The sequence below is a fragment of the Pristis pectinata genome, chromosome 4, assembly GCF_009764475.1.
Source record: "Pristis pectinata isolate sPriPec2 chromosome 4, sPriPec2.1.pri, whole genome shotgun sequence".
In the NCBI taxonomy this organism is placed as follows: Eukaryota; Metazoa; Chordata; class Chondrichthyes; order Rhinopristiformes; family Pristidae; genus Pristis; species Pristis pectinata.
In genome coordinates, this window is record NC_067408.1 from 1,130,433 (window position 1) to 1,152,408 (window position 21,976).

Consider the following 21,976-nt stretch of genomic DNA (forward strand, 5'->3'; position numbering starts at 1 on the left):
CAGGTGGTGAGACAGTGTTGGAGGTTGTGAAAAATTACAGGGGATGTTGATCACTGGGTCTGTGGGCTGAGGATTGGCAAATGGCTTTCAGTCCAGATAAAGGTGAGGTATTGAATGTTTGGAGATCAGACCAGGGTAGGACTTATACAGTGAATGGAAGAGCCCCGGGGAGTGTAATGGAACAGAGGGACCTAGGAGTGCAAGAGTATAGTTCACTGGAAGTGGCATCACAGGTAGACAGGGTGGTGAAGAAGGCATTTAGCACGCTGGCCTTCATCAGTCAGGGCACTGAGTACAGGAAGTGGGAAGTTATGATGAAGTTATATAAGACGTTGGTGAGACCGCACTTGGGGCACCGTGTACAGTTCCAGTTGCCCTGCTATCGGAAAGATGTTATTAAACCAGAAAGAGTGCAGAAGAGATTTACCAGGATGTTGCCCGGACTCGGGGGCCTGAGTTACAAGGAGAGGTTGTGTAGACGAGGACTTTATTCCCTGGAACGTAGCAGATTGAAGGGTGACCTGATAGAGGTGTATAAGATCATGTGGGGCATAGACAGGGTGAAAGCACAGTCTGTTTCCCAGGGAGGGGGAGCTAAAAACAAGAGGGCATGGGTTTAGGATCAGAGGCGAGAGATTTAAAAGGCACATCAGGGGCAGCTTCTTCACACAAAGGGTGGTACATGTTTGGAATGAGCTGCCGGAAATAGTGGTTGAAGCGGGCACATTAGCAACATTTAAAAGCCACCTAGATAAGTACATGGATAAGAATAAGATCACAAGATCACAAGATAAGGGAGCAGAAGCAGGCCATTCGGCCCATCGAGTCTGCTCCAAGGAAAAGGGAAAAAGAAATGGGGTGGGAAAAAAAGAGAGAGAAAAAAAAAACTATTCTAATCCCATTTGCCAGCCTTATCCCCATATCCCTTGATACCCTGACTATTTAGATATCTGTCTATCTCCTCCTTGAACACCCCCACTGATCTGGCCTCCACTGCTGTGCGTGGCAAGGAGTTCCACAATTTCACCACCCTCTGGGTAAAGAAACTTCTCCTCATCTCTGTCTTGAAACTGTACCCTCTAATTCTAAGATTGTGCCCTCTGGTCCTGGACACGCCCACCAAGGGAAACAGCCTAGCCACATCTACTCTATCCTTACCTGTCAACATTTTAAATGTCGCTACGAGGTCCCCTCTCATCCTTCTGTACTCCAGCGAGTACAGTCCAAGAGCCGACAAACGCTCATCATACTTAAGCCCTTTCATTCCTGGAATCATTCTCGTAAATCTCCTCTGAACCCTCTCCAACGTCAGCACATCCTTCCTAAGATGCGGGGCCCAAAACTGCACACAGTATTCCAAATGAGGCCTCACTAGCGCCCCGTAGAGCCTCATCAACACTTCCTTACTTTTATACACTATACCTCTCGAGATGAATGCCAACATAGCATTCGCTTTCTTAACCACCGATCCAACCTGGTGGTTAACTTTTAAGGTATCTTGTATAAGTACCCCCAAGTCCCTTTGTACTACCGCACTATCAATCTTCTCTCCTTCTAGATAATAATCTACCCGCTTATTTCTACTTCCAAAGTGTACAACTGCACATTTCTCAACATTGAATCTCATCTGCCATTTTCTTGCCCATTCTCCTAAACTGTCTAGGTCCCTCTGCATTCTTTCTATTTCCTCTATGCTCCCTACTCCTCCACTTATCTTGGTGTCATCCGCAAACTTAGCCACACAACCATTTATTCCATCATCCAAATCATTGATGTACAAGGTAAAAAGGAGAGGCCCCAACACCGACCCTTGCGGCACACCACTAGTAACCGGTAACCAACCAGAACGAGATCCTTTTATTTCCACCCTTTGCTTCCTGCCAACCAGCCAATTCTCCACCCATTTTGCTACCCTGCCCATAATTCCATGACCTCTCATCTTATTAATCAGTATCTTGTGAGGCACCTTATCAAAGGCCTTTTGAAAGTCTAAATACACAACATCTACCGCCTCTCCCTTATCCACCCTACCTGTGATTTCTTCAAAAAACTCCAATAGGTTGGTCAGACAGGACCTCCCCTTCACAAAACCATGTTGACTAGGTCCTATCTTGCCTTGCGCCTCTAGGTATTCGGTAACCTCCTCCTTGAGGATAGACTCCAATAATTTTCCCACCACTGACGTCAGACTAATAGGTCTGTAATTGCCTTTGTGCTGCCTCCCACCTTTCTTATATAACGGAACTACATTCGCTACCCTCCAGTCCTCCGGAACCATGCCAGAATCTATCGATTCCTGAAAAATAATCGCCAACGCCTCCGCTATCTCCACAGCCACCTCCTTCAGAACCCGGGGATGCACCTCATCCGGTCCGGGAGACTTATCAGCCTTAAGCCCCTTTAGTTTTCCAAGCACCTTCTCCCTATTAATCTCAATTGAACTCAGCTCCAATTCGTGAGACTCCTGACTAATGGGCACATTGCTTATGTCCTCCACGGTGAAGACCGATGCAAAATATTCATTCAATTCCCTTGCCATCTCACTATCATCCATTATAATACCTCCTGCACCGTTATCAATTGGTCCTATGTCAACCCGTGTCTCTCTTTTATTCCTTATGTATTTAAAAAAACTCTTAGAATCCTTCCGAATGTTGTCCGCCAGCTTCCTTTCGTAACTCATCTTTGCTTTCCTAATGACCTTCTTAGTTTCTCTCTGCAGATTTTTAAAATCGTTCCAATCTTCTGTTTTCCCACTAATTTTTGCTACTTTGTACGCCGCCCCTTTTGCTTTTATTTTATCCTTCACCTCCCTCGTTATCCACATCTGTGCCTTTTTTCCATTCAAAACCTTCTTTTTTCTTGGAATATATCTGTCCTGCATTGTCCTTATTTCCTGTAGAAATTTCTTCCATTTTTCCTCTGCCGTCCCTCCAGCTAACTTACTCCTCCAATCAATTTGGGCCAACTCATCTCTCATACCTTTGTAATTTCCCTTATTCCACTGAAATATCGATACACCAGTTATCAGCTTCTCCTTCTCAAACTTGAAACTAAACTCAATCATATTGTGATCACTTGTTCCCAGTGGTTCCTTCACCTTTAGTTCCCTAATCACCTCGGGTTCACTACACAGCACCCAATCCAAAACAGCCGATCCCCTGGTGGGCTCCTCAATAAGTTGCTCCAGAAAAACATCCCTTAGACATTCCACAAACTCACTCTCCTGAGTACTACCGCCTTGCTGCATTTCCCAGTCCACCTTCATGTTAAAATCCCCCATAATTATCTTCACATTGTCACTCTGACATGCTTTTTCTATCTCAATCTGCAACTTATGGTCCACTTCCTGACTGCTGTTCGGGGGCCTATATATGACTGCTATTATTGTTCTTTTACCCTTGCTATTTCTCAGCTCCACCCATAAGGATTCCACCTCCTCTGACCCAATGTCCTTCCTTTCTATTGATTTTATATCGCTACTAACCATCATGGCCACACCTCCCCCTCTGCCTACCCTCCTATCCTTCCTATATACTGTATACCCCTTGACATTCAGTTCCCAATCACATCCATCATGAAGCCACGACTCAGTGATTGCAACGATGTCATATTTATTAACCTGTAGTTGTGCCACTAGGTCATCTACTTTATTCCTGATGCTACGTGCATTTAAATATAGTATGTTTAGACTGGTATCTGCTATTGATTTTATTGTACCTCTATTGATCAGCAGATTATCCTGACTTTCTACCTGTCCATCCTTCTTACTATCTTCGCTACCTACTATCTTAGACATGTTCGTGTAGACCTCATCCCCTATCCTAACATTCGGTATCCGAACATCCTCATCCCCGATCCTAACATTCTGTATCCTAACATCCGGATTTGTTGTACTTCTATTATTCAGTAAATTATCCTGACTTATCACCTGCCTGTCATTCTTGCCATCCTCAATGGATTCGTTTCTATACACTTTCTCCCTCACCTTAGCATCTTGTAACCTAGCATCCTGGTTACCATCCCCCTGCCAGATCAGTTTAAACCCTCCCCTACAACTAAATTAAACATTCCCGCCAGGATATTGGACCCTTTGGAGTTTAGATGCAACCCATCCTTAGCAAATAGGTCTTGCCTCCCCCAAAAAAGGTCCCAGGTATCCAAGAATCTGAAGCCCTGCCCCTTGCACCAGTCACTCAGCCACGCATTTAACTGCCAGAGCTTTCTATTCTTCCTGTCATTGATACGCGACACGGGTAGTAGTCCTGAGATTACTACCCTTGAGGTCCTACTTTTCAACCTTCTCCCTAATGCCTTGTATTCCTCCTTCAGGACCTCTTCTCTTTTCCTACCTACATCATTGGTACCTACATGTACCAAGATTTCTGGCTGCTCACCCTCCCCCCTCAGAATATTCTCGACACGGTCTGTGATATCCCGTACCCTGGCACCAGGGAGGCAACACACCATCCGAGACTCATTATCGCTATCGCAGAATCTGCTATCCGTACCCCTTACTATCGAATCCCCAATAACCACTGCATGTCTCTTCCTCTGCTGGACCACTGCATGTCTCTTCCTCTGCTGGACCACAGTATCAGACACGGTGCCAAGGTCCTGGCTGCTGAGGTCTTCCTCTATGAAGTCATCCTCTCCAACCGAATCTAAAATGAGATATCGGTTTTTGAGGGGGACTGCCACTGAGGTGCTGTCTACATAATCTTTATAACTCCTGTCTATCTCCTGCTCGCTCTCCCTAACCAACCGAAGGTCATCCAGCTGCTGCTCCAGACTCTCAATAAAGATAAGATATCTTTATTAGTCACTTGTACATTGAAACACACAGTGAAATGCATCTTTTGCGTAGAGTGTTCTGGGGGCAGCCCACAAGTGTCGTCACGCTTCCAGAGCCAACATAGCACGCCCGCAACTTCCTAACCCGTACGTCTTTGGAATGTGGGAGGAAATCAGAGCACCCGGAGGAAACCCACGCAGACACAGGGAGAACGTACAAACTCCTTACAGACAGCGGCCGGATTTGAACCTGGGTCACTTGCGCTGTAATAGTGTTATGCTAACCGCTAGAGGTTTAGAGGGCTATGAGCCAGACATGGGCAGATGGGACCAGCTCGCTGGGCAACACAGTCATCATGGACGAGTTGGGCTGAAGGGCCTGTTTCCATGCTGTCTGACACTGGGGACACTGTAACTGCCGAGGGGAATGGAAGGCTTCACCTCCATGGATCTGTTCACCTGGTCATTGACCTGACACTCTGCTGCTTTTGTTCGTTCCCTCTTCAACTCAAAGATTCTGGGTTCGAGTGGATTGGCCCCTGCTGACCAGGGCTGAGGTTAGCAACCTCCTGAGGCTGCAGAGTGACCACAATGTGACTCCGTCCCCCCGCAGAGTGTCCACAACGTGACTCCGTCCCCCCGCAGAGTGTCCACAACGTGACTCCGTCCTCCCGCAGTGACCACAACGTCACTCTGGCCCCCCGCAGTGACCACGTAACTCCGTCCCCCTGCAGAGTGTCCACAACATGACTCCGGCCCCCCACATAGTGACCACAACGTGACTCCGTCCTCACATCTCAAACCATTAAACCTCCTTCTAACTGGGAGAACATTCTCCAGAGTGAGGTAACAGCGCCAGTGGTGGGAGGGAGGGTGTGGGGGCAGAGGGGACCGCTGTGTCCCAGTGGTGGGAGGGAGGGTGTGGGGGCAGAGGGGACCGCAGTGTCCCAGTGGTGGGAGGGAGGGTGTGGGGGCAGAGGGGACCGCAGTGTCCCAGTGGTGGGAGGGAGGGTGGGGGGGCAGAGGGGACCGCAGTGTCCCAGTGGTGGGAGGGAGGGTGTGGGGGCAGAGGGGACCGCAGTGTCCCAGTGGTGGGAGGGAGGGTGTGGGGGCAGAGGGGACCGCAGTGTCCCAGTGGTGGGAGGGAGGGTGTGGGGGCAGAGGGGACCGCAGTGTCCCAGTGGTGGGAGGGAGGGTGTGGGGGCAGAGGGGACCGCAGTGTCCCAGTGGTGGGAGGGAGGGTGTGGGGGCAGAGGGGACCGCAGTGTCCCAGTGGTGGGAGGGAGGGTGTGGGGGCAGAGGGGACCGCAGTGTCCCAGTGGTGGGAGGGAGGGTGTGGGGGCAGAGGGGACCGCAGTGTCCCAGTGGTGGGAGGGAGGGTGTGGGGGCAGAGGGGACCGCAGTGTCCCAGTGGTGGGAGGGAGGGGACCATAGTGCCCGCCGGCGGCGGGAGGACCGGTCTGCGGCGCCCCCGGTGGCGGGAGGTGTGGAACTGCAGCTGCTGGAAATCCTCAGCGGTCGGGCAGCATCCGTGCGGACAGACACAGAGCTTTGTCCTGGGTCGATGACCTGCAGTGGAATGGGTGATGAAAGGTGAAAGCACTGAGGAATGGTCCTCGAGCCGAAACAACTCTGGATCTCTCTCCATGCCTGCTGCCTGACCTGCTGAGCAGTTCCACCAACTACTGGAGAAACAAAGGGCCGCAGATGCTGGAATCTAGATGAGAAACACCATGATGCTGCAGGAACTCAGCAGGCCAGGCAGCATCCGTGGAGAAAAGCAGGTGGTCAACATCTCGGGTCAGGAACCTTCTACAGGACTGAAGATAAGAAAAGGGGAAGCCCAATATATAGGAGGGGAAAGCAGAGCAGTGATGGGTGGACAGGAGAGGGGAGGTGGGGTGGGCACAGGGTGGTGACAGGTAGATGCAGGTAAGAGACAGTGATGGGCAGGTGTGGGGGAGGAGGGGAGAGCAGATCCCCTGGGGGACGGGGCACAGGTGAGGAGGTAAAAAGTGGGTAGAAAAAAGAGAGAGGCTGGGAAAAGGAAGAAAAGAGGCACAGTTGGGGGGTCTGTGGGGGGGCGGGGGGGGGTCACAAAGTGGGAGAATTCAACGTTCATGCCATTAGGCTGCGAGGTTCCAAGACGGGAAATGAGGTGCTGTTCCTCCAGTTTGCGCTTGGAATTCTCCTGGCAGTGGAGGAGGCCGAGGGCTGACATATCAGTGATGGTGTGGGAGGGGGAGTTGAAGTGACCGGCGACGGGGAGATGCAGGTCGCGGTTACGGACAGAGCGCAGGTGTTCTACGAAACGGTCACCTAGTCTGTGTTTGGCAAATGCAGTAGATGATACTGAGGGACGTGCAGGTGAATCTCAGTCTCACCTGAAAGGACTGTTTGGGTCCCTGATTGCACCTTGAAAGACCGTGATTACAGCTCTTCCCATCCTATCTCTTGCAAGGACACGATCCCTTTTTCTCAGTTTCTCTGCCTCCGCAGCACCTGCTCCCATGATGAGGCTTTCCACCCCGGGACATCCGAGATGTCCAAATGTCCAACTTCTTTACTAACTGTGGCTCCCGCCCCCCGCCCCCTGATTGTGGTCGAGAGAGCTCGCACCGTATCCCTGCCATTTCCCGCACCTCTACTCTCACCCCCTCCCAGACCCAACAGGGATAGAGTCCCCCTTGTCCTCACATTTCATCCCACCAGCCTACGTATCCAGCACATCATTCTCCGCCACTTCCGCCATCTCCAACGGGACCCCACCACCAAGCATATCTTCTTCTTGCCACCCCTTTCTGCCTTTCACAGGGACCGCTCTCTCCGTGACTCCCTCGTTCACTCCTCACCCCCCCACCCCCCACACATCCTGTTCCCACCCCTGGAACTTTCCAATGCCCCCGCCACAGGTGCCACACCTGCCCCTGCACCACCTCCATCCAGGGATACAAACAGTCCTTTCAGGTGAGACAGAGATTCACCTGCACCTCCCTTAATATCATCTACTGCATTCAGTGCTCCAAGTGTGGCCTCCTCTACATTGGTGAGACCAAACGCAGACTGGGTGACCGTTTCGTAGAACACCTGCGCTCTGCCCGTAACCGCGACCTGCATCTCCCCGTCGCCGGTCACTTCAACTCCCCCTCCCACACCATCACTGATATGTCAGTCCTCGGCCTCCTCCACTGCCGGGAGAACTCCAAGCGCAAACTGGAGGAACAGCTCCTCATCTTCCATCTTGGAACCTTGCAGCCTAACGGCATGAACATTGAATTCTCCCACTTTAAGTAAACCCCCACCAGCTTCCTTCCTTCCCTTTGCCAGCCTCTCCCTCTATCTTCTCGCTTATTTTTTCCTTCCCTCCCCCCCCACACCGCCTGCCTCCCCACCTGTGACCCGTCCCCCGGTGGATCTGCTCTCCCCTCCTCCCCCGCACCTGCCCATCACTCTCTTACCTGCGTCTACCTATCACCACCCTGTGCCCACCCCGCCTCCCCTCTCCTGTCCACCTATCACTGCTCTGCTTTTCCCTCCTATATATCGGGCTTCCCCTTTTCCTATCTTCAGTCCTGAAGAAGGGTCCTGACCCGAAACGTTGACCGCCTGCGTTTCTCCACGGATGCTGCCTGGCCTGCTGAGTTCCTCCAGCATCATCGTGTTTGTCATGCGCCAACTTCTGCTGTTACCTTGGCGACCTGTGCGGGACTTTCCGTTGCTCACCAAATGCCTGGTCTTCCTGTGTGAACCCGTTACGTGAGCAGAACACGTAACCACAGGAAGTCTCAGAGCACAGAGCAAACCTAGACATCACCTGATGCAGCCCCACACCTCCAGGCCCCAAGCATGCTCAGACTGCAGCCCTGCAGCCCTCGCTGCACTGGTGCAGGCTGCATTGCTGCCGTAAGACTGGGTTGTGAGGGGAGAGGGTCACAGTGACGGTGTCGGGCCAGCAGCTACTCTCAACCTGGCCGTGGGCATGAGAAAAAGGCAGAGAAATTTGTGCATGTTTGCTAAGGACACAGAGAGAGGCCATTCAGCCTATCGAGTCCACACCAGCTCTCAGAGAATCCCCATCAGCCCCATTCCCCCACTGCAGGGATTGTCTGTGGGGTGGGAGCTGGGCTGGTGGCTCTGGTGGACGGTTGGGGTCACAGGACACGTTCTGTCTTCAGACAGCACAGATCAACAAACCAGTCCTTTATTCCTCACAGAACACAGACGTTACTGAGTGTCGAGAATGGTTTCCCTGCAACAACAATATCACTGTCCTGCAGTGAGGTCTGAAGGGTTGAGTTAAATGCCCAGTTTAACTGCATGCTGCCCTTGCTTGGTCTGTGTTTTTATTTAAATGAATTGCCAGTAGCCGCATCTGCAACTGGTTCGGGTTGGGAACAGTTCTGAGGAACAGGACCTGGGGAAGACGTGTACAGGCCAGTAAGTCTGCCCCCACCATCACCCACCCATTTACACCCACCCTACACCAATCCCATTTCATTCTCCCCACATTCCCACCAACTCCCCCTGGATTCTGCCCCTCACCCACACACTAGGGGCAATTTACAGCGGGCAGTTAATCCACCGACCCGCATGTCGTTGGGAGGTGGTAGAGAACCAGAGCACCCGGGGGAAACCCACGCGGTCACAGGGAGAACGTGCAGAGAGAAGGTACCAAGGTCCTCACCAGAGAGGTCCTGTACAGGGGCTGGAGGGTGGGAGGCGCAGTCCCCTCCCCCAGGGCCAGGAAACGTTCTGGACTCAGCTCCGCATTTACGGAGTCAGGGTGTTGCTGCCATTTACAGATCAGGAGGAGGTGGGGCTGAGCCGCCATCAACACCGCTGCCATCCCTCTGGTGCAGGCACTCCACGTGCTGTTGGGGAGGGTTTCCACCCAGCGAGGAGAGGTTGTCCCACTGGTCCAACCTGCTGCACCTCCTTCCACTCGCTACCCAGTCCCCTGTCTGACCTCCGCCACAGTGACAAACACACGGGGACAGGACGAGACAAGGACTTCCAGAGACCTTGATGCTTAACGGATGTTTTGAACCAGAGTTGCTATTGTCATGTTGAAAATGTGGCAACCGATGCGTGCACTGCAAGATCCCACAAAGGGCACCGTTAACGAGCAGCTCATCGGTTTCCAAGATGAACATCGGTTCCCACGGCACCAGGGTAACGATGCCACCTTCTCCCGAAGGCTGACGTGAAACAGCCTTCAGTTACAGGGAACATGGAGCAGCCCAGGAACAGGCCCTTCGCCCACCACATCTGCACTGAACACTGTGCTGAGTCAAACTAATCCTCTTCTGCCTGTACACAGTCCCTATCCCTCCATCCCCTGCATGTTCATCGGGCTGTCTAACAGCCTCTTAAACTATCGTATCTGCCTCCACCCCCACCCTTGCAGCACATTCCAGGCACTCACCACTCTCTGTTTAAAAAAACCTGCCCCATACGTCTCCTTTAAACTTTCCTCCTCTCACCTTAAATGCACGTCCTCTGGTATTTGACATTTCTACCCTGGGAGAAAGACTCTGACGGTCTACCCTGTCTCTGCCTCTCATAATTTTATAAACCTCTATCAGGTCTCCCCTCAGCCTCCACCGCTCCAGAGAAAACAACCCAAGTTTGTCCAACCTCTCCTTATAGCTCATGCCCTCTGATCCAGGCAGCATCCCGGTAAACGTCTCCTGCACCCTCTCCAAAGCCCCCACATCCTTCCTGTAACGGGGCGACCACAACTGCACACAGTAGTCCAAATGTGGCCTAACCAAAGTTTTATACAGCTGCAACGTGACTTCCTGACTCTTATACTCGACACCTCGACCACTGAAGGCAAGTGCCTTCTGTACCACCCTGTCTACCTGTGTGGCCATTTTCAGGGAGCGATGGACTTGGACCCCAAGATCCCTCTGTACATCAACACTGTTACACATCCTGCCCTTGCATTAGGCCTTCCACAGGGCAACACACCCCACGCCCAGATTAAACTCCATCCGAAGACAGGCAGCAGCACTGACACAGCACAGCCTCTCCACACCCATGGGGCGTGCCCTGCACAGCAGCCCAGCTTCCAGACCCCAGTGCTGGTCCCTGGGCAGAGTCTGCCACCTGCCAGGAGGCAGCGAGTTATTGGCTGCAGCACTAACCTCAAACCAACAGCAAGACATGACTTTGTAGATTGAACTCGAGGCCATCTTCGGCTTGTGAAGGCGAAATCCCGCTGCAATTTCTTCCACCAGCTCGGAGTTGGAGCAGTTATCGTACGGCATCTTCCCCTCGGAGAACACCTCCCACATCAGCACCCCTGTGGCAGACACGGAGGGGTAATTACCACTCTCCCCACTGCTGGGAGCACCCTACAGATCGTCCCTCATCCCACTGCCCAACTCCACACCCTCAGCCATCCGAGACTTCAGTACCCTCCAACCCCTCCCATCTGAACTCTCCCCAATCCCCTCCACCCCTGACGTCCAGGAGGCATTCAATAAGGTGCCGCAGAAAAGGCTGCTGCCCAGGGGAAGGGTTTCCGGTTCTGGGGATGGATGGAAGACTGGTTGTCACACACTTGGGGTCAGAGAGGTATGGGGGGGGGGGGGGGCGGTGGTTGGTGGTGGTGTCAGAGTTAGAGAGGTGCAGGGAGTTAGTCTTTAGTAGCAGGTCCACACCCCACCCCCTCATCCTTCCCCCACACCGTTCCTCCCCCACCCCCATTCCCACACTCCTCCCTCCCCACTCCCTCACCCCTCCTCACCTCACCCACTCCCCTCCCTACACCCCCCTCCTCGTCCCTCCCCCCTCCCCCAGTCCACATCTCACCCTCCCCCACTGGAGCTTGACCCACTGCTGAGGCTGCACGTAACTCCCTCCTGGCCTGGATCAGAGAGGTTCTCACCAAACGACCAGACGTCAGACTTGCTGCTGAACTTGGAATATCGGAAAACTTCAGGAGCCGACCACTTGACCGGGAACTTGGAGCCGGAGGAGCTGGTGTACTGATCATCCAGGACAAACCTTCAACCAGACAGAGAGTGAGGGAGAGAAACAGGCCACCACTGGCAGGGGGAGTACTCCCATCTCCCTTCCCAACGGCGGACACGTGTGGGAAACAGGCAGCCAATCTGAGCACAGCAAGATCCCACAGCAGCCAGTGAGGCAGATACTGACTGTAGGACAGCATGAACACTGCCACGACGCTCTGAAGGAATGGCCTTGTGTTCTGGTACTGGAAGGGCGGCCAGGTCCTGGTTTCACACCTCACCTGGGGCACAGCCCCTGTGACACTGCTGCACTCTGTCAGGCCTGCACTGGATCCTTGTGCTGGAGCGAGGGAGAGCCCACAAACCTCCGCCTCGGGTGTGGGATGGCAGATCTCTCCTGCCTGCAGCTGCTTCAAGTCACGGAGTAACACAGCAAGGAAACAGGCCCTTTGGCCCAACCCATCCATGCCAGCAGAGGGGCCCACCATGAACTGGTCCCGTTCGCCTGCCTTTTGCCCATGTCCCTCCAACCTTTCCTACCCGTGTACCCGTCTAAAGCCGTAACTGTACCCACCTCCACCACTGCCTCTGGCACCCACACCCACCCCCCTCTGGGTCAAAACCCTGCCCCTCAGGTCCCTTTCCATTACACTCCCACTCACCTTAAACCCGTGCCCTGTAGACTCCCCTACACAAGATCCACCTAATATGTGCCCCTTATGATTTTATTGACCTTGATGTCACCCCTCGGAGCCTGAGTCTCCAGGGAAACATGTCCTAGTCTTTTCCCCGTTATATTCCACACCACCCAGCAGCCTTGTCTAGAACGTCAGCCCGTGAGACAGAAACCGACACCATAAAGTCACTTCAGGGGTGGCCCAGTGGCCATCTCACAGCCCCAGAGACCCCGGTTCGATCCCGACCTGGGGCGCTGCCTGTGTGGAGTTTGCACGCTCTCCGTGACCACCTGGGTTTCCCTTGGGTGCTCCGGTTCACTCTCACATCACAAAGATGTGCAGGTCGGTGGGTTAATGGGTCACTGTAAATTGCTCCCAGTGTGTGGGTGAGAGGTGGAGTCTGGGGGAAGGGGAGATACAACAGGGTAGGGTAAGATCAGTGTAAGTGGGTGTGTGCTGGTCGGCACAGACTCAGTGGGCTGAAGGGCCTGTTTCTGTGCTGCACCTCTCTCCACAGAGTCTCTTTCTCTGACACGTTTGCCCAGTTGAGCCTCACCCTCTGGGTGCAGGTCTGTTAAGGACCATTGAACTGGGATGTTGACTCTGCTGTTCTCCACAGATGCTGCCTGACCTGCTGAGCATTCCCTGAATTCTGTGCCTTATTTCAGAGTATTATTTACCATCATATCACCGTACTGCAAGAATAAGTTACTCACTGTGAACATATCCTCACCTTGTCATCCCAAAATCAGACACTTTAATTATGAGCGAATCTCCAATCAAACAGTTCCGTGCTGCCTGTAAAGATTAGCAGACGGAGGTTACAGTTCTCCACACTGCACTCCCTTCACAACCCTAGTTCCCCAACACTGTGACACTCACACCCAGCAGTCTCGAACAGAGGATGGGAAACAGTAGACACAGGTAAACTGGGCAGTGCGGCGGGTAGTGTTGCTGCCTCACAGCCCCAGAGACCCGGGTTCGATCCTGACCTCCGGCGCTGTCTGTGTGGAGTTTGCACGTTCTCCCTGTGACCGCCTGGGTTTCCCCTGGGTGCTCCGGTTTCCTCCCACATCCCAACAACATGCGGGTCGGTGGGGTAATTGGCCACTGTAAATCGCCCCCAGTGTGCGGGTGAGGGGTGGGATGTGGGGGGAGAATAAAATGGGATCAGTGTAAATGCAGTTAAACCGGGTGTTTAACTCAACTGTTCAGACTTCTCTGCAGGACAGTGATATTGTTGTTGCAGGGAAACCATTCTCGACACTCAGTAACGTCTGTGTTCTGTGTGGAATAAAGGACTGGTTTGTTTATCCATGCTGTCTGAAGACAGAACGTGTCCAGTGACCCCAACCGTTCACCAGAGCCACCAGCCCAGCTCCCACCCCGCAGACGATCTCTGCATACCCACAGCAGCCGGCAAATCCATCCCACCGGTCTCCCAAACGCTTGCTCGTCTGTACGGACTGTAGGTGATTCGGGTGTGGGTGACCTGGGGAGGACCTGTGTCTCTATAATGAAGCCACTCAACCCTCCACTTCATCCAGTGAACTCCCCCCATCTGTTCTGACCATCTCCCCATGTGTCCCCCTCATAGTTGGGTCAGGTCCCCACCCCCTGCCGCCTCCCCTCAGCCCATCCAATCTCTCCCTGTAACCGAATGGCTCCAATCCAGACACCCAAGGAGCCTCAGCTCGATCCCCCTAGAAGTGGGCCAGACATTCACCAACACAACCTCCCTGCCAAGAGGCTGCTGTGATGGAAGGCAGAGGAGAAGCTGTTACCAGGTCCCTGTGGATGAATTTGTTGCACTCCAGGTATTCCATCCCCTCGCACACGTCCTGGCACATTCCCAGCAGCGTCTGTCGGCTGAAGGATCCGCGGTTGTTCCTGAGGTACTCTGACAGGCAGCCGTGCTCCATGTACTCAAAGACCAGGTAGATGGGGCTGCCCTGGGTGCAGACGCCGTACAACTGCACCAGCTTCTCGTGAGACAGCTTCCTGCAGCAAAGAGACCAATGTCACAACGTCACAGGGCATCCCGAGTGCACACAGCCGCTGAGATACTCCAGGACAGTGGTTACGGTGTAATGTCAGAAACACAGCAGCCAATTTATGAACCACCAGCTCCGACCAACAAACCTCGACCCTGTCCTGCCAGGTGCTGGGGAGACGTCTGCATTTGGATTGATGGCGGGGGGGGAGGCAGCAGGGGGTGGGGGGGAGGTGCAGGAATTGGACAGACGGACACAATGTTGGCCCTCTATAACTGTGTCCAGACCAACACTGTGTCTGTACAGTGGCCAGATGTCAGTGCCTGTGGCCAGATGCCAGTGCCTGTGGCCAGATGTAGCCAGATGTCAGCGCCTGTGGCCAGATGCCAGTGCCTGTGGCCAGATAGTGCCTGTGGCCAGATGTAGCCAGATGTCAGCACCTGTGGCCAGATGCCAGCACCTGTGGCCAGATGCCAGCACCTGTGGCCAGATGCCAGTGCCTGTGGCCAGATGTCAGTGCCTGTGGCCAGATGTAGCCAGATGTCAGCGCCTGTGGCCAGATGCCAGTGCCTGTGGCCAGATGTAGCCAGATGTCAGCGCCTGTGGCCAGATGTCAGTGCCTGTGGCCAGATGTAGCCAGATGTCAGTGTTCCTCTGCGGATGTTGCCCTGCTTCAGGAACGAGGTCCCTTGGATAACACAGTGTGTGACTGCACTCCATCACTCTCCCTCCCCAGGGCCACTCCCTCGGGCAAGGTGGGAGGTTGAAGCCACCCCCTCAGTAACTCACATCATGATCTGAGCCTCCTCGATGAAGTCCTCCTCTGACATGGCTCCTTCGCGGATCATCTTGATGGCCACCTTGTACCTGTTGTTCCAGTAGCCCATGTGCACCACTCCGAACTGACCACAGCCCACCTCCTCCATGAAGGTCAGAGCAGTGGCTGTGATCTCCCAGGCCCCTGACACACAGCAGACACCAAACACTTTCAGCTGCTGGTAGTGACCTACAGAACCACCCGGCCCCGCCCTCCCGCGCCCCACCCAGAGCCAACACCATCCACAGGGTCTCCCAATCCCACAGTATCCCAGCCAGACCCCCAACATCCCACCCTCCGTATAAACACCTCCCACCAAGTCCCACTGCACCGCTCACTGACCCTCACCGGCTCCTTTCAGCTGATGAGTGCCGAGCTCTGGAACTCCCTCCCTCAGCCCCTGCCTGTGAAACCTCCTCCCTGGTCAGCTGTCCCAATGTCACATCTTGTCTGAGTTTTGCTTCTGTGGGTCCTCGGGCGTGTGTTATGGCCTTACGGTGCCACGTGAATGCAAGTTGTTGTTGTAGATCTTGCAGTCAGCTGGAAATGCTGATCACAGCGACTCGTCCCAGGCACAGAGGGGGAAACCCGCTGAAAATCTGCCAAATCTTTGACCAGAAACATTAGCTCTGATCCTGCCTCCACAGATGCCGCCTGACCTGTTGAGGTCCCAGTGTTCTCTGTTATTGATGGGAATCCTCTATACTCTATGCACTAGAAAGCGAACCCATTTACCGTAACTGAATCCTGCCGTCGAGGGGGCTGTTTCCCTCCAGGATGACACAGGGTACCTCAAGCGTGTGACTAGACCTGCAACAAGCAAGAACCCTGTCAATCAACATCCCGAGAGCAACATTCAACAGACGGGGTGGTCCCTACTCCTACCGAGGAGGAGCAGTCCGTGCCGTGGACGAGGCGCAGCCTTCACACTCTGTATTTTGCAGTTATTACTGATGCGGGTGAGACAGCAACACCTGAACGTCACAAGTATTTACCAGACTAAAGCAACCACCACTCGTCGGCCACTGTGTCCATGACACACGGACAGAGGGCAGGGGCAGTAGAGTCAGTGGGAGCTTCCGAGGGGCTGTGGGGAGTGAACAGGAAAGTGGGAATCCTACAAGGATGAGAGGCCTCTGCAGAGGCTGCGATCACACAGGAGGACGGTGCCAGGGCTGAAACTGTAGTTACAGGGAAAGTTCCTCTGGCTTGGACCTGCTTTCCTTAGAAACTGAAGGGAGATTTAGAACCACAGAGCACAGAAACAGGCACTTCGGCCCATCTAGTCCATGCCAACCACAGCACCCACCCGAGCCAGTCCCAGTTAGAACATAGAACACTACACCACAATGTTGTGCCGACATTTTATCCTGCTCCAGGATCTATCTAACCCTTCCCTCCCACATAGCCCCCCATTTCTCTATCATTCATGTGGCTACCTAAGAGTTGCCCGTGTTTGGTCCCTATCCCTCTGAACCCTTCCTATCCATGTACCTGTCCAAATGTCTCTTAAGCACGGTAACTCTACCAGCTCGTTCCACACACCCACCTCCCTCTGTGGGAAAAACTTGCCCCTCAGGTCCCCTTCAATCCTTTCCCCTCTCACCTTAACCCTGTGCCCTCTACTCTGGGAAAAGGATTTTGACTATCTATCTAATCTACGTCCCTCATGATTTTACAAACCTCTAACAGGTCACCCCTCAGCCTCTGTCACTCCAGGGAGAACAGTCCCAGCCTCTCCCCTTAACTCAAGCCCTCCAGTCCCAGGAACATCCCCGTGAACCTTTCCTGCACCCTCTCTGGCTCAGTGAAGATGCATCAGGATATGAGACGTCTGGTCAGGTGAACAGGAAGGCGCAGTTCCCTCGGCAGAGAGGGAATGGGTTTAATTAATTTGTTCAAGGATGGGAGGGAAGTTTATTCCACTCAGAGGGGAGTGGGCTCTGAAGCTCACCGGCCAGAAAGGTGAAATGAGACAGAAACCCCCAGCACTTTCAACGGGAATGGCCAGGAATATTGGCCGCCCACTGGACAACTGGAGGGTCAGCCCAGGAGAGAGGGGCCGAATGGCTCATCCCACACACCACCCCCAGGGCTCTGCACTGCCACCCCAGAGACGCCCAGAGAGTGGGGGTCAGATGGAGGTAGGGAGGGGGGAGGGGATGGAGGTGGGGATGGGAGGGGAAGGGAGGGGTTGGGGAGGGGTTGGGGAGGAGGTGGGGAGGGGAGGGGATGGTGGTGGGGAGGGGAGGGTATGGTGGTGGGGAGGAGAGGGGAGGGGAGGGGAGGAGAGGGGAGGGGAGGGGTGGGGAGGGGATGGAGGAGGGGAGGGGAGGGGAGGGGAGGGGAGGGGATGGGGGTGGGGAGGGGAGGGAAGGGGAGGGAAGGGGAGGGGATGGAGGTGGGGAGGGGGAAGGCGGACGACTGGTGGAGAGCTGTGCTCGCTCGGTTACCCAGGACACAGAGAGCCGGCCAGCGTGTGTGGGGACGTACCTGCTGCGTTGTGTTGATGGTAGTTGATGAGCTCGGGAATGGAATCGAAGACGTGTTTCTCGGCCAGGTAGTAACGTTTGTGGGTGTCCGTGATTTCTTTGATGTGGTAATGCTTGACCCCAGCGCTGCAGTCACTGTCAGAGGTGAGACAAAGGTTCAGACAGTCTTGAGTGGAGACTCTCTGGGTTGAGGCTCTCTGGACACACCCTGTGCTTCTCAACAGGAGTAACTGCTGGGCAGAGTGACTGAGAGGAGAGTCACTCCTGTTCGACTCACTGTCCACCTCCCCTGGCATTCCCATTGCTGGGTCCCCCACCATCCACACCCTGGGGGTCACCACTGACCATCCACACCGTGGGGGTCACCACGGATCATCCACACCCTGGGGGTCACCACTGACCATCCACACCCTGGGGGTCCCCCACTGACCTGCCACACCCCGGGGTTCACCACTGATCTGCCACACCCTGTGGGTCCCCCACTGACCTGCCACACCCTGGGGTTCACCACTGACCTGCCACACCCTGGGGTTCACCATTGACCAGCCACACCCTGGAGGTCGCCACTGACCATCCACACCCTGGGGGTCCCCCACAGACCTGCCACACCTGGGGGGGGTCACCACGGACCAGCCACACCCTGGGCGTCACCACGGACCAGCCACAGAAGTACTCTGGCTGCAGGGGCAGGTCAGAGGCTGTGGACCCCGTGGTGTGTGACAATATCCCAAGGTCTTTTACCCACCGACAAGGCAGGTGCCTGGTGTTGTAGAACATCCCCACTTGCCTGGATGTTTGTAGCTCCAACTCTCAGGAAGCTCAACACATCCAGGGGACAGCGCGTCCAGGGGACAACACATATGCAAAGTGTGGGTGAGTCATGCGTGTGCGTGTGTGTACACACGCCATTACTGAGGTTACTACACCTGGTGTGTGATGATACCAGAACATAGAGACTGCCGGAAACGCTCGGCAGGTCAGGCGTATCTGTGGGGAGAGGAACAGAGGAATCGTTTCGGGTGGGACACCCTTGGCCAATACTGCGGAGAGGGAGATGGAAGCCGGTGACCTCAGGGCAGAGCAGTGATGTCCTGACACAGTCTGACATTACAAAGGAGGAGGAATTTGTGGTCTTGAACTATAAAGGCGGATAAATACCTGGAGCCTGATGAAATGTGTCCCTGGATGTTGTGGGAAGAAATTCCTGGGGCCCCAACAGAGATTATTGTTTCATCGTTAGCCACTGGTGAGGTACCGGAAGAGTGGAGGGTGGCAAATGTTGGGCCTCTATTTAAGAAGGGCAGCAAGGGCAAGCTGGGGAACTACCGACCGGTGAGCCCAACATCAGTGGGGGGGAACGTTACTGGAGGGGATTCTGAGGGATAGGATCTATTTGCATTTGGAAAGGCAAAGACTGATTAGGGACAGTCAGTGTGGCTTTGTGTGTGGGAAATCGTGTCTCAGGAATTTGAGTGAGTTTTGAAGATGCGACCAAGAGGGTTGACGAGGGCAGGTTGGTGGACGTTGTCAACATGGACCTTAGCAAAGCCTTTGACAAGGTCCCCCATGACAGGCTGGTCCGGAAGGTGAGATCACATGGGATCCAGGGTGAGATGGCAAATTGGACATAAAATTGGCTTGGTGGGCATTAGTGGAGAGTTGCTTTTCAGTTTGGAGGCCTGTGCCAGTGGTGTGCCTCAGGGGTCGGTGCTGGGCCCCTGTTGTTTGTCATCTATATTAACGGTTTGGATGAGAATTGTAGGTGCTGTGGTTAGTAAGTTTGTGGATGACCCCAGAATTGGTGGTGTGGTGGACAGTGGGGAAGGTTGTCTCAGGTTACAGCAGGACCTGGGTCAACTGGGGAAGTGGGCAGAGGGGTGGCAGATGGAGTTTAACTTGGACAAGTGTGAGGTGCTGCATTTTGGGAAGTTAAACCAGGACGGGACTCACACAGTGAACGGTAGGGCCCTGGGGAGTGTTGTAGAACAGGGAGACCCAGGGATACATGTACATAGCTTCCTGAAAGCAGTGACACAAGCAGACACAGTGACGAAGGTGTTCAGCATGTTTGCATTCATCAGACGGGGCACTGAGTACAGGAGTCGGTGCGTGATGTGACAGGTATAAAGGACTTTGGTAAGACCACCCCTGGAGCACTGTGAGCAGTTCTGGCTGCCACACTACAGGAAGGATGTGACTAAGCTGGAGAGGGGGCAGGAAAGATTCCCAGGGATGTTCCCAGGACTGGAGGGCTGGAGTTATGGGGAGACACTGGTTAGGCTGGGACTGTTTTCCCTGGAGTGAAGGAGGCTGAGGGGTGACCTTATAGAGGTTTATAAAATCATGAGGGGCATCGATAAGGTGGACGGTAACAGTCGTTTCCCCAGGGTAGGGGAGCCTAAAACTAGAGGGCACAGGTTTAGGGTGAGAGGGGAAAGGTTTAAAAGGGACCTGAGGGGCAATGTTTTCACGCAGAGGGTGGTGAGTGTATGGAACAAGCTGCCAGAGGAAGTGGGTGAGGCAGGTACAACAGGATCATTTAAGAAGCACTTGGACAGGTACATGGAGGGACGGGGCTTGGAGGGATATGGGCCGAACGCAGGAAATTGGGACTAGCTGGGTGGGCGCCGTGGTCGGCATGGACTGGTTGGGTGGAAGGGCCTGTATCCGTGCTGTATTGCTCTGTGACTCTATCCCTTGGCTCTCTCTCCCTCCGTACCCTTTCATCTCCTGCTCAGGTTCTGCTGATTGTCTCCCTGCTCTCAGACTGTCCCAGGGGTGTCTGGTCCCCTCCCCCAGCCGTGCTCTCTGGGAGTGCCGGGTTACAGAGGCTGATCCAACATTGCTCACCTGCTGGCTTTGGTGAACACGGAGACGGTGTACGTTCCAGCCTGCCGCGAATCCCTCACCATGAACGCTCCTTGTTTATCCTGAAACAGAGGACAGACTCACACAGTCAGACACTCCCACAGCTGAGGCTGCCCCTTCCAAAGGCTGCAGTATGAACACCAGCGAGATGTGCTGTCGCAGGGCGTTATTTATTGATGACACTGCTTTAGCCAGAACACAGAACAGGCCCTTTGGCTCACAATGTTGTGCTGACATAGCTATTCCCTCCTACCTACAGAATGCCCACATCCCTCATTCATGTGCCCATCCAAACCCTAAAAGCCCCCAATGAATTTGCCTCCACCACCCTATCAGACAACGCATTCCAGACACCCACCACTCTCTCAGTAAAAAACATGCCCCTCATGATGTGGGAGGAAACCGGAGCACCCAGGGGGAACCCACGTGGTCACAGGGAGAACGTGCAAACTCCACACAGACAGTGCCGGAGATCGGGATCGAACCCGGGTCACTGGAGCTGGGAGACAGCAGCACTACCTGCTGCACCACCGAGCACCGCTGCACCCCTGTGCCACCCAGTGCCCATGAATCAGTTAAAACTGTTGTCCTCCAGTGAGTTAAAACCTGCTTTGATTACTGTCTGGGCCTACAGCTAACACAGCACGGAGACTGGCCCTTCGGCCCCACTGGTCTGTGCCAACCAAGATTCCCATCTCAGCTGATCTCATTTCCCCATGTTTGGCCCATAATCCTACCCTTCCCTGAGGCCCACAAGGGTTGGGCCGCAGATTGCACCCCTCCCACCCGGAAAGTGCATCCTCCCCACACTGTGGGATGGGCAGTGGGCTCCCAGTGATCAGGAGCCAAGCCCCTGGGGCAGGGGCAGGGTGGGGCAGCCCCTTGGACTACTCACCTCCTTCTGAAGCAGTTGCTCGGCCTTGTTGCGGGGAATGTTCTTGTTGTACCACCTGTAGAAGGAGCCGACATTAGTGCGGTGTCAGTGTGTGTGGGGCCCATCCCGGGAATTCCTTGCTGCTTCACCACCCTCCCCCAGTGCCCCAGGCCCCCAGCGTTCCAAGTGTCGCGGGGAAAGCCCAGCAGGAGGAGGTCATTCGGCCTCTCGAGGATGCCCTGCCATTCAGTGAGACCCGGGCTGGTCCTGAGGTCATCTCCCACATCCCTCGGTTCCCACAACTCCACCTCAAGAGTCCTGGGAACATCCCCACCCCCACCCTGACCCTGGGGGAGGATGGGAGGGTCCTCCCCACCCGATCTGACCACTGCACTGTGTGGTCTGGGCTGGAGGGGGATTGGGAACGATCTGCAGATACCCTGGTCCTGAGGGAAGGGGTCACTGAACCCCAGGGTCAAG

At 54.4% G+C, this 21,976-nt stretch overlaps 1 protein-coding gene across 1 annotated transcript in view; it reads right to left on the minus strand.

Annotated features, from left to right (window-relative positions):
- LOC127569115 (tyrosine-protein kinase ITK/TSK-like) overlaps positions 1 to 21,976 on the minus strand; it is a 58,751-nt gene that overhangs the window by 3,770 nt on the left and 33,005 nt on the right. The window contains exons 8-16 of the mRNA XM_052013475.1: positions 21,518 to 21,572; positions 20,605 to 20,684; positions 17,756 to 17,889; positions 15,998 to 16,072; positions 15,235 to 15,406; positions 14,236 to 14,452; positions 13,185 to 13,249; positions 11,690 to 11,808; positions 10,944 to 11,101 (exon numbers count right to left, since the gene is read on the minus strand). Of these exons, the coding sequence (XP_051869435.1) occupies positions 10,944 to 11,101; positions 11,690 to 11,808; positions 13,185 to 13,249; positions 14,236 to 14,452; positions 15,235 to 15,406; positions 15,998 to 16,072; positions 17,756 to 17,889; positions 20,605 to 20,684; positions 21,518 to 21,572 (1,075 nt within the window). The remainder of the gene's footprint in view (positions 1 to 10,943; positions 11,102 to 11,689; positions 11,809 to 13,184; positions 13,250 to 14,235; positions 14,453 to 15,234; positions 15,407 to 15,997; positions 16,073 to 17,755; positions 17,890 to 20,604; positions 20,685 to 21,517; positions 21,573 to 21,976) is intronic.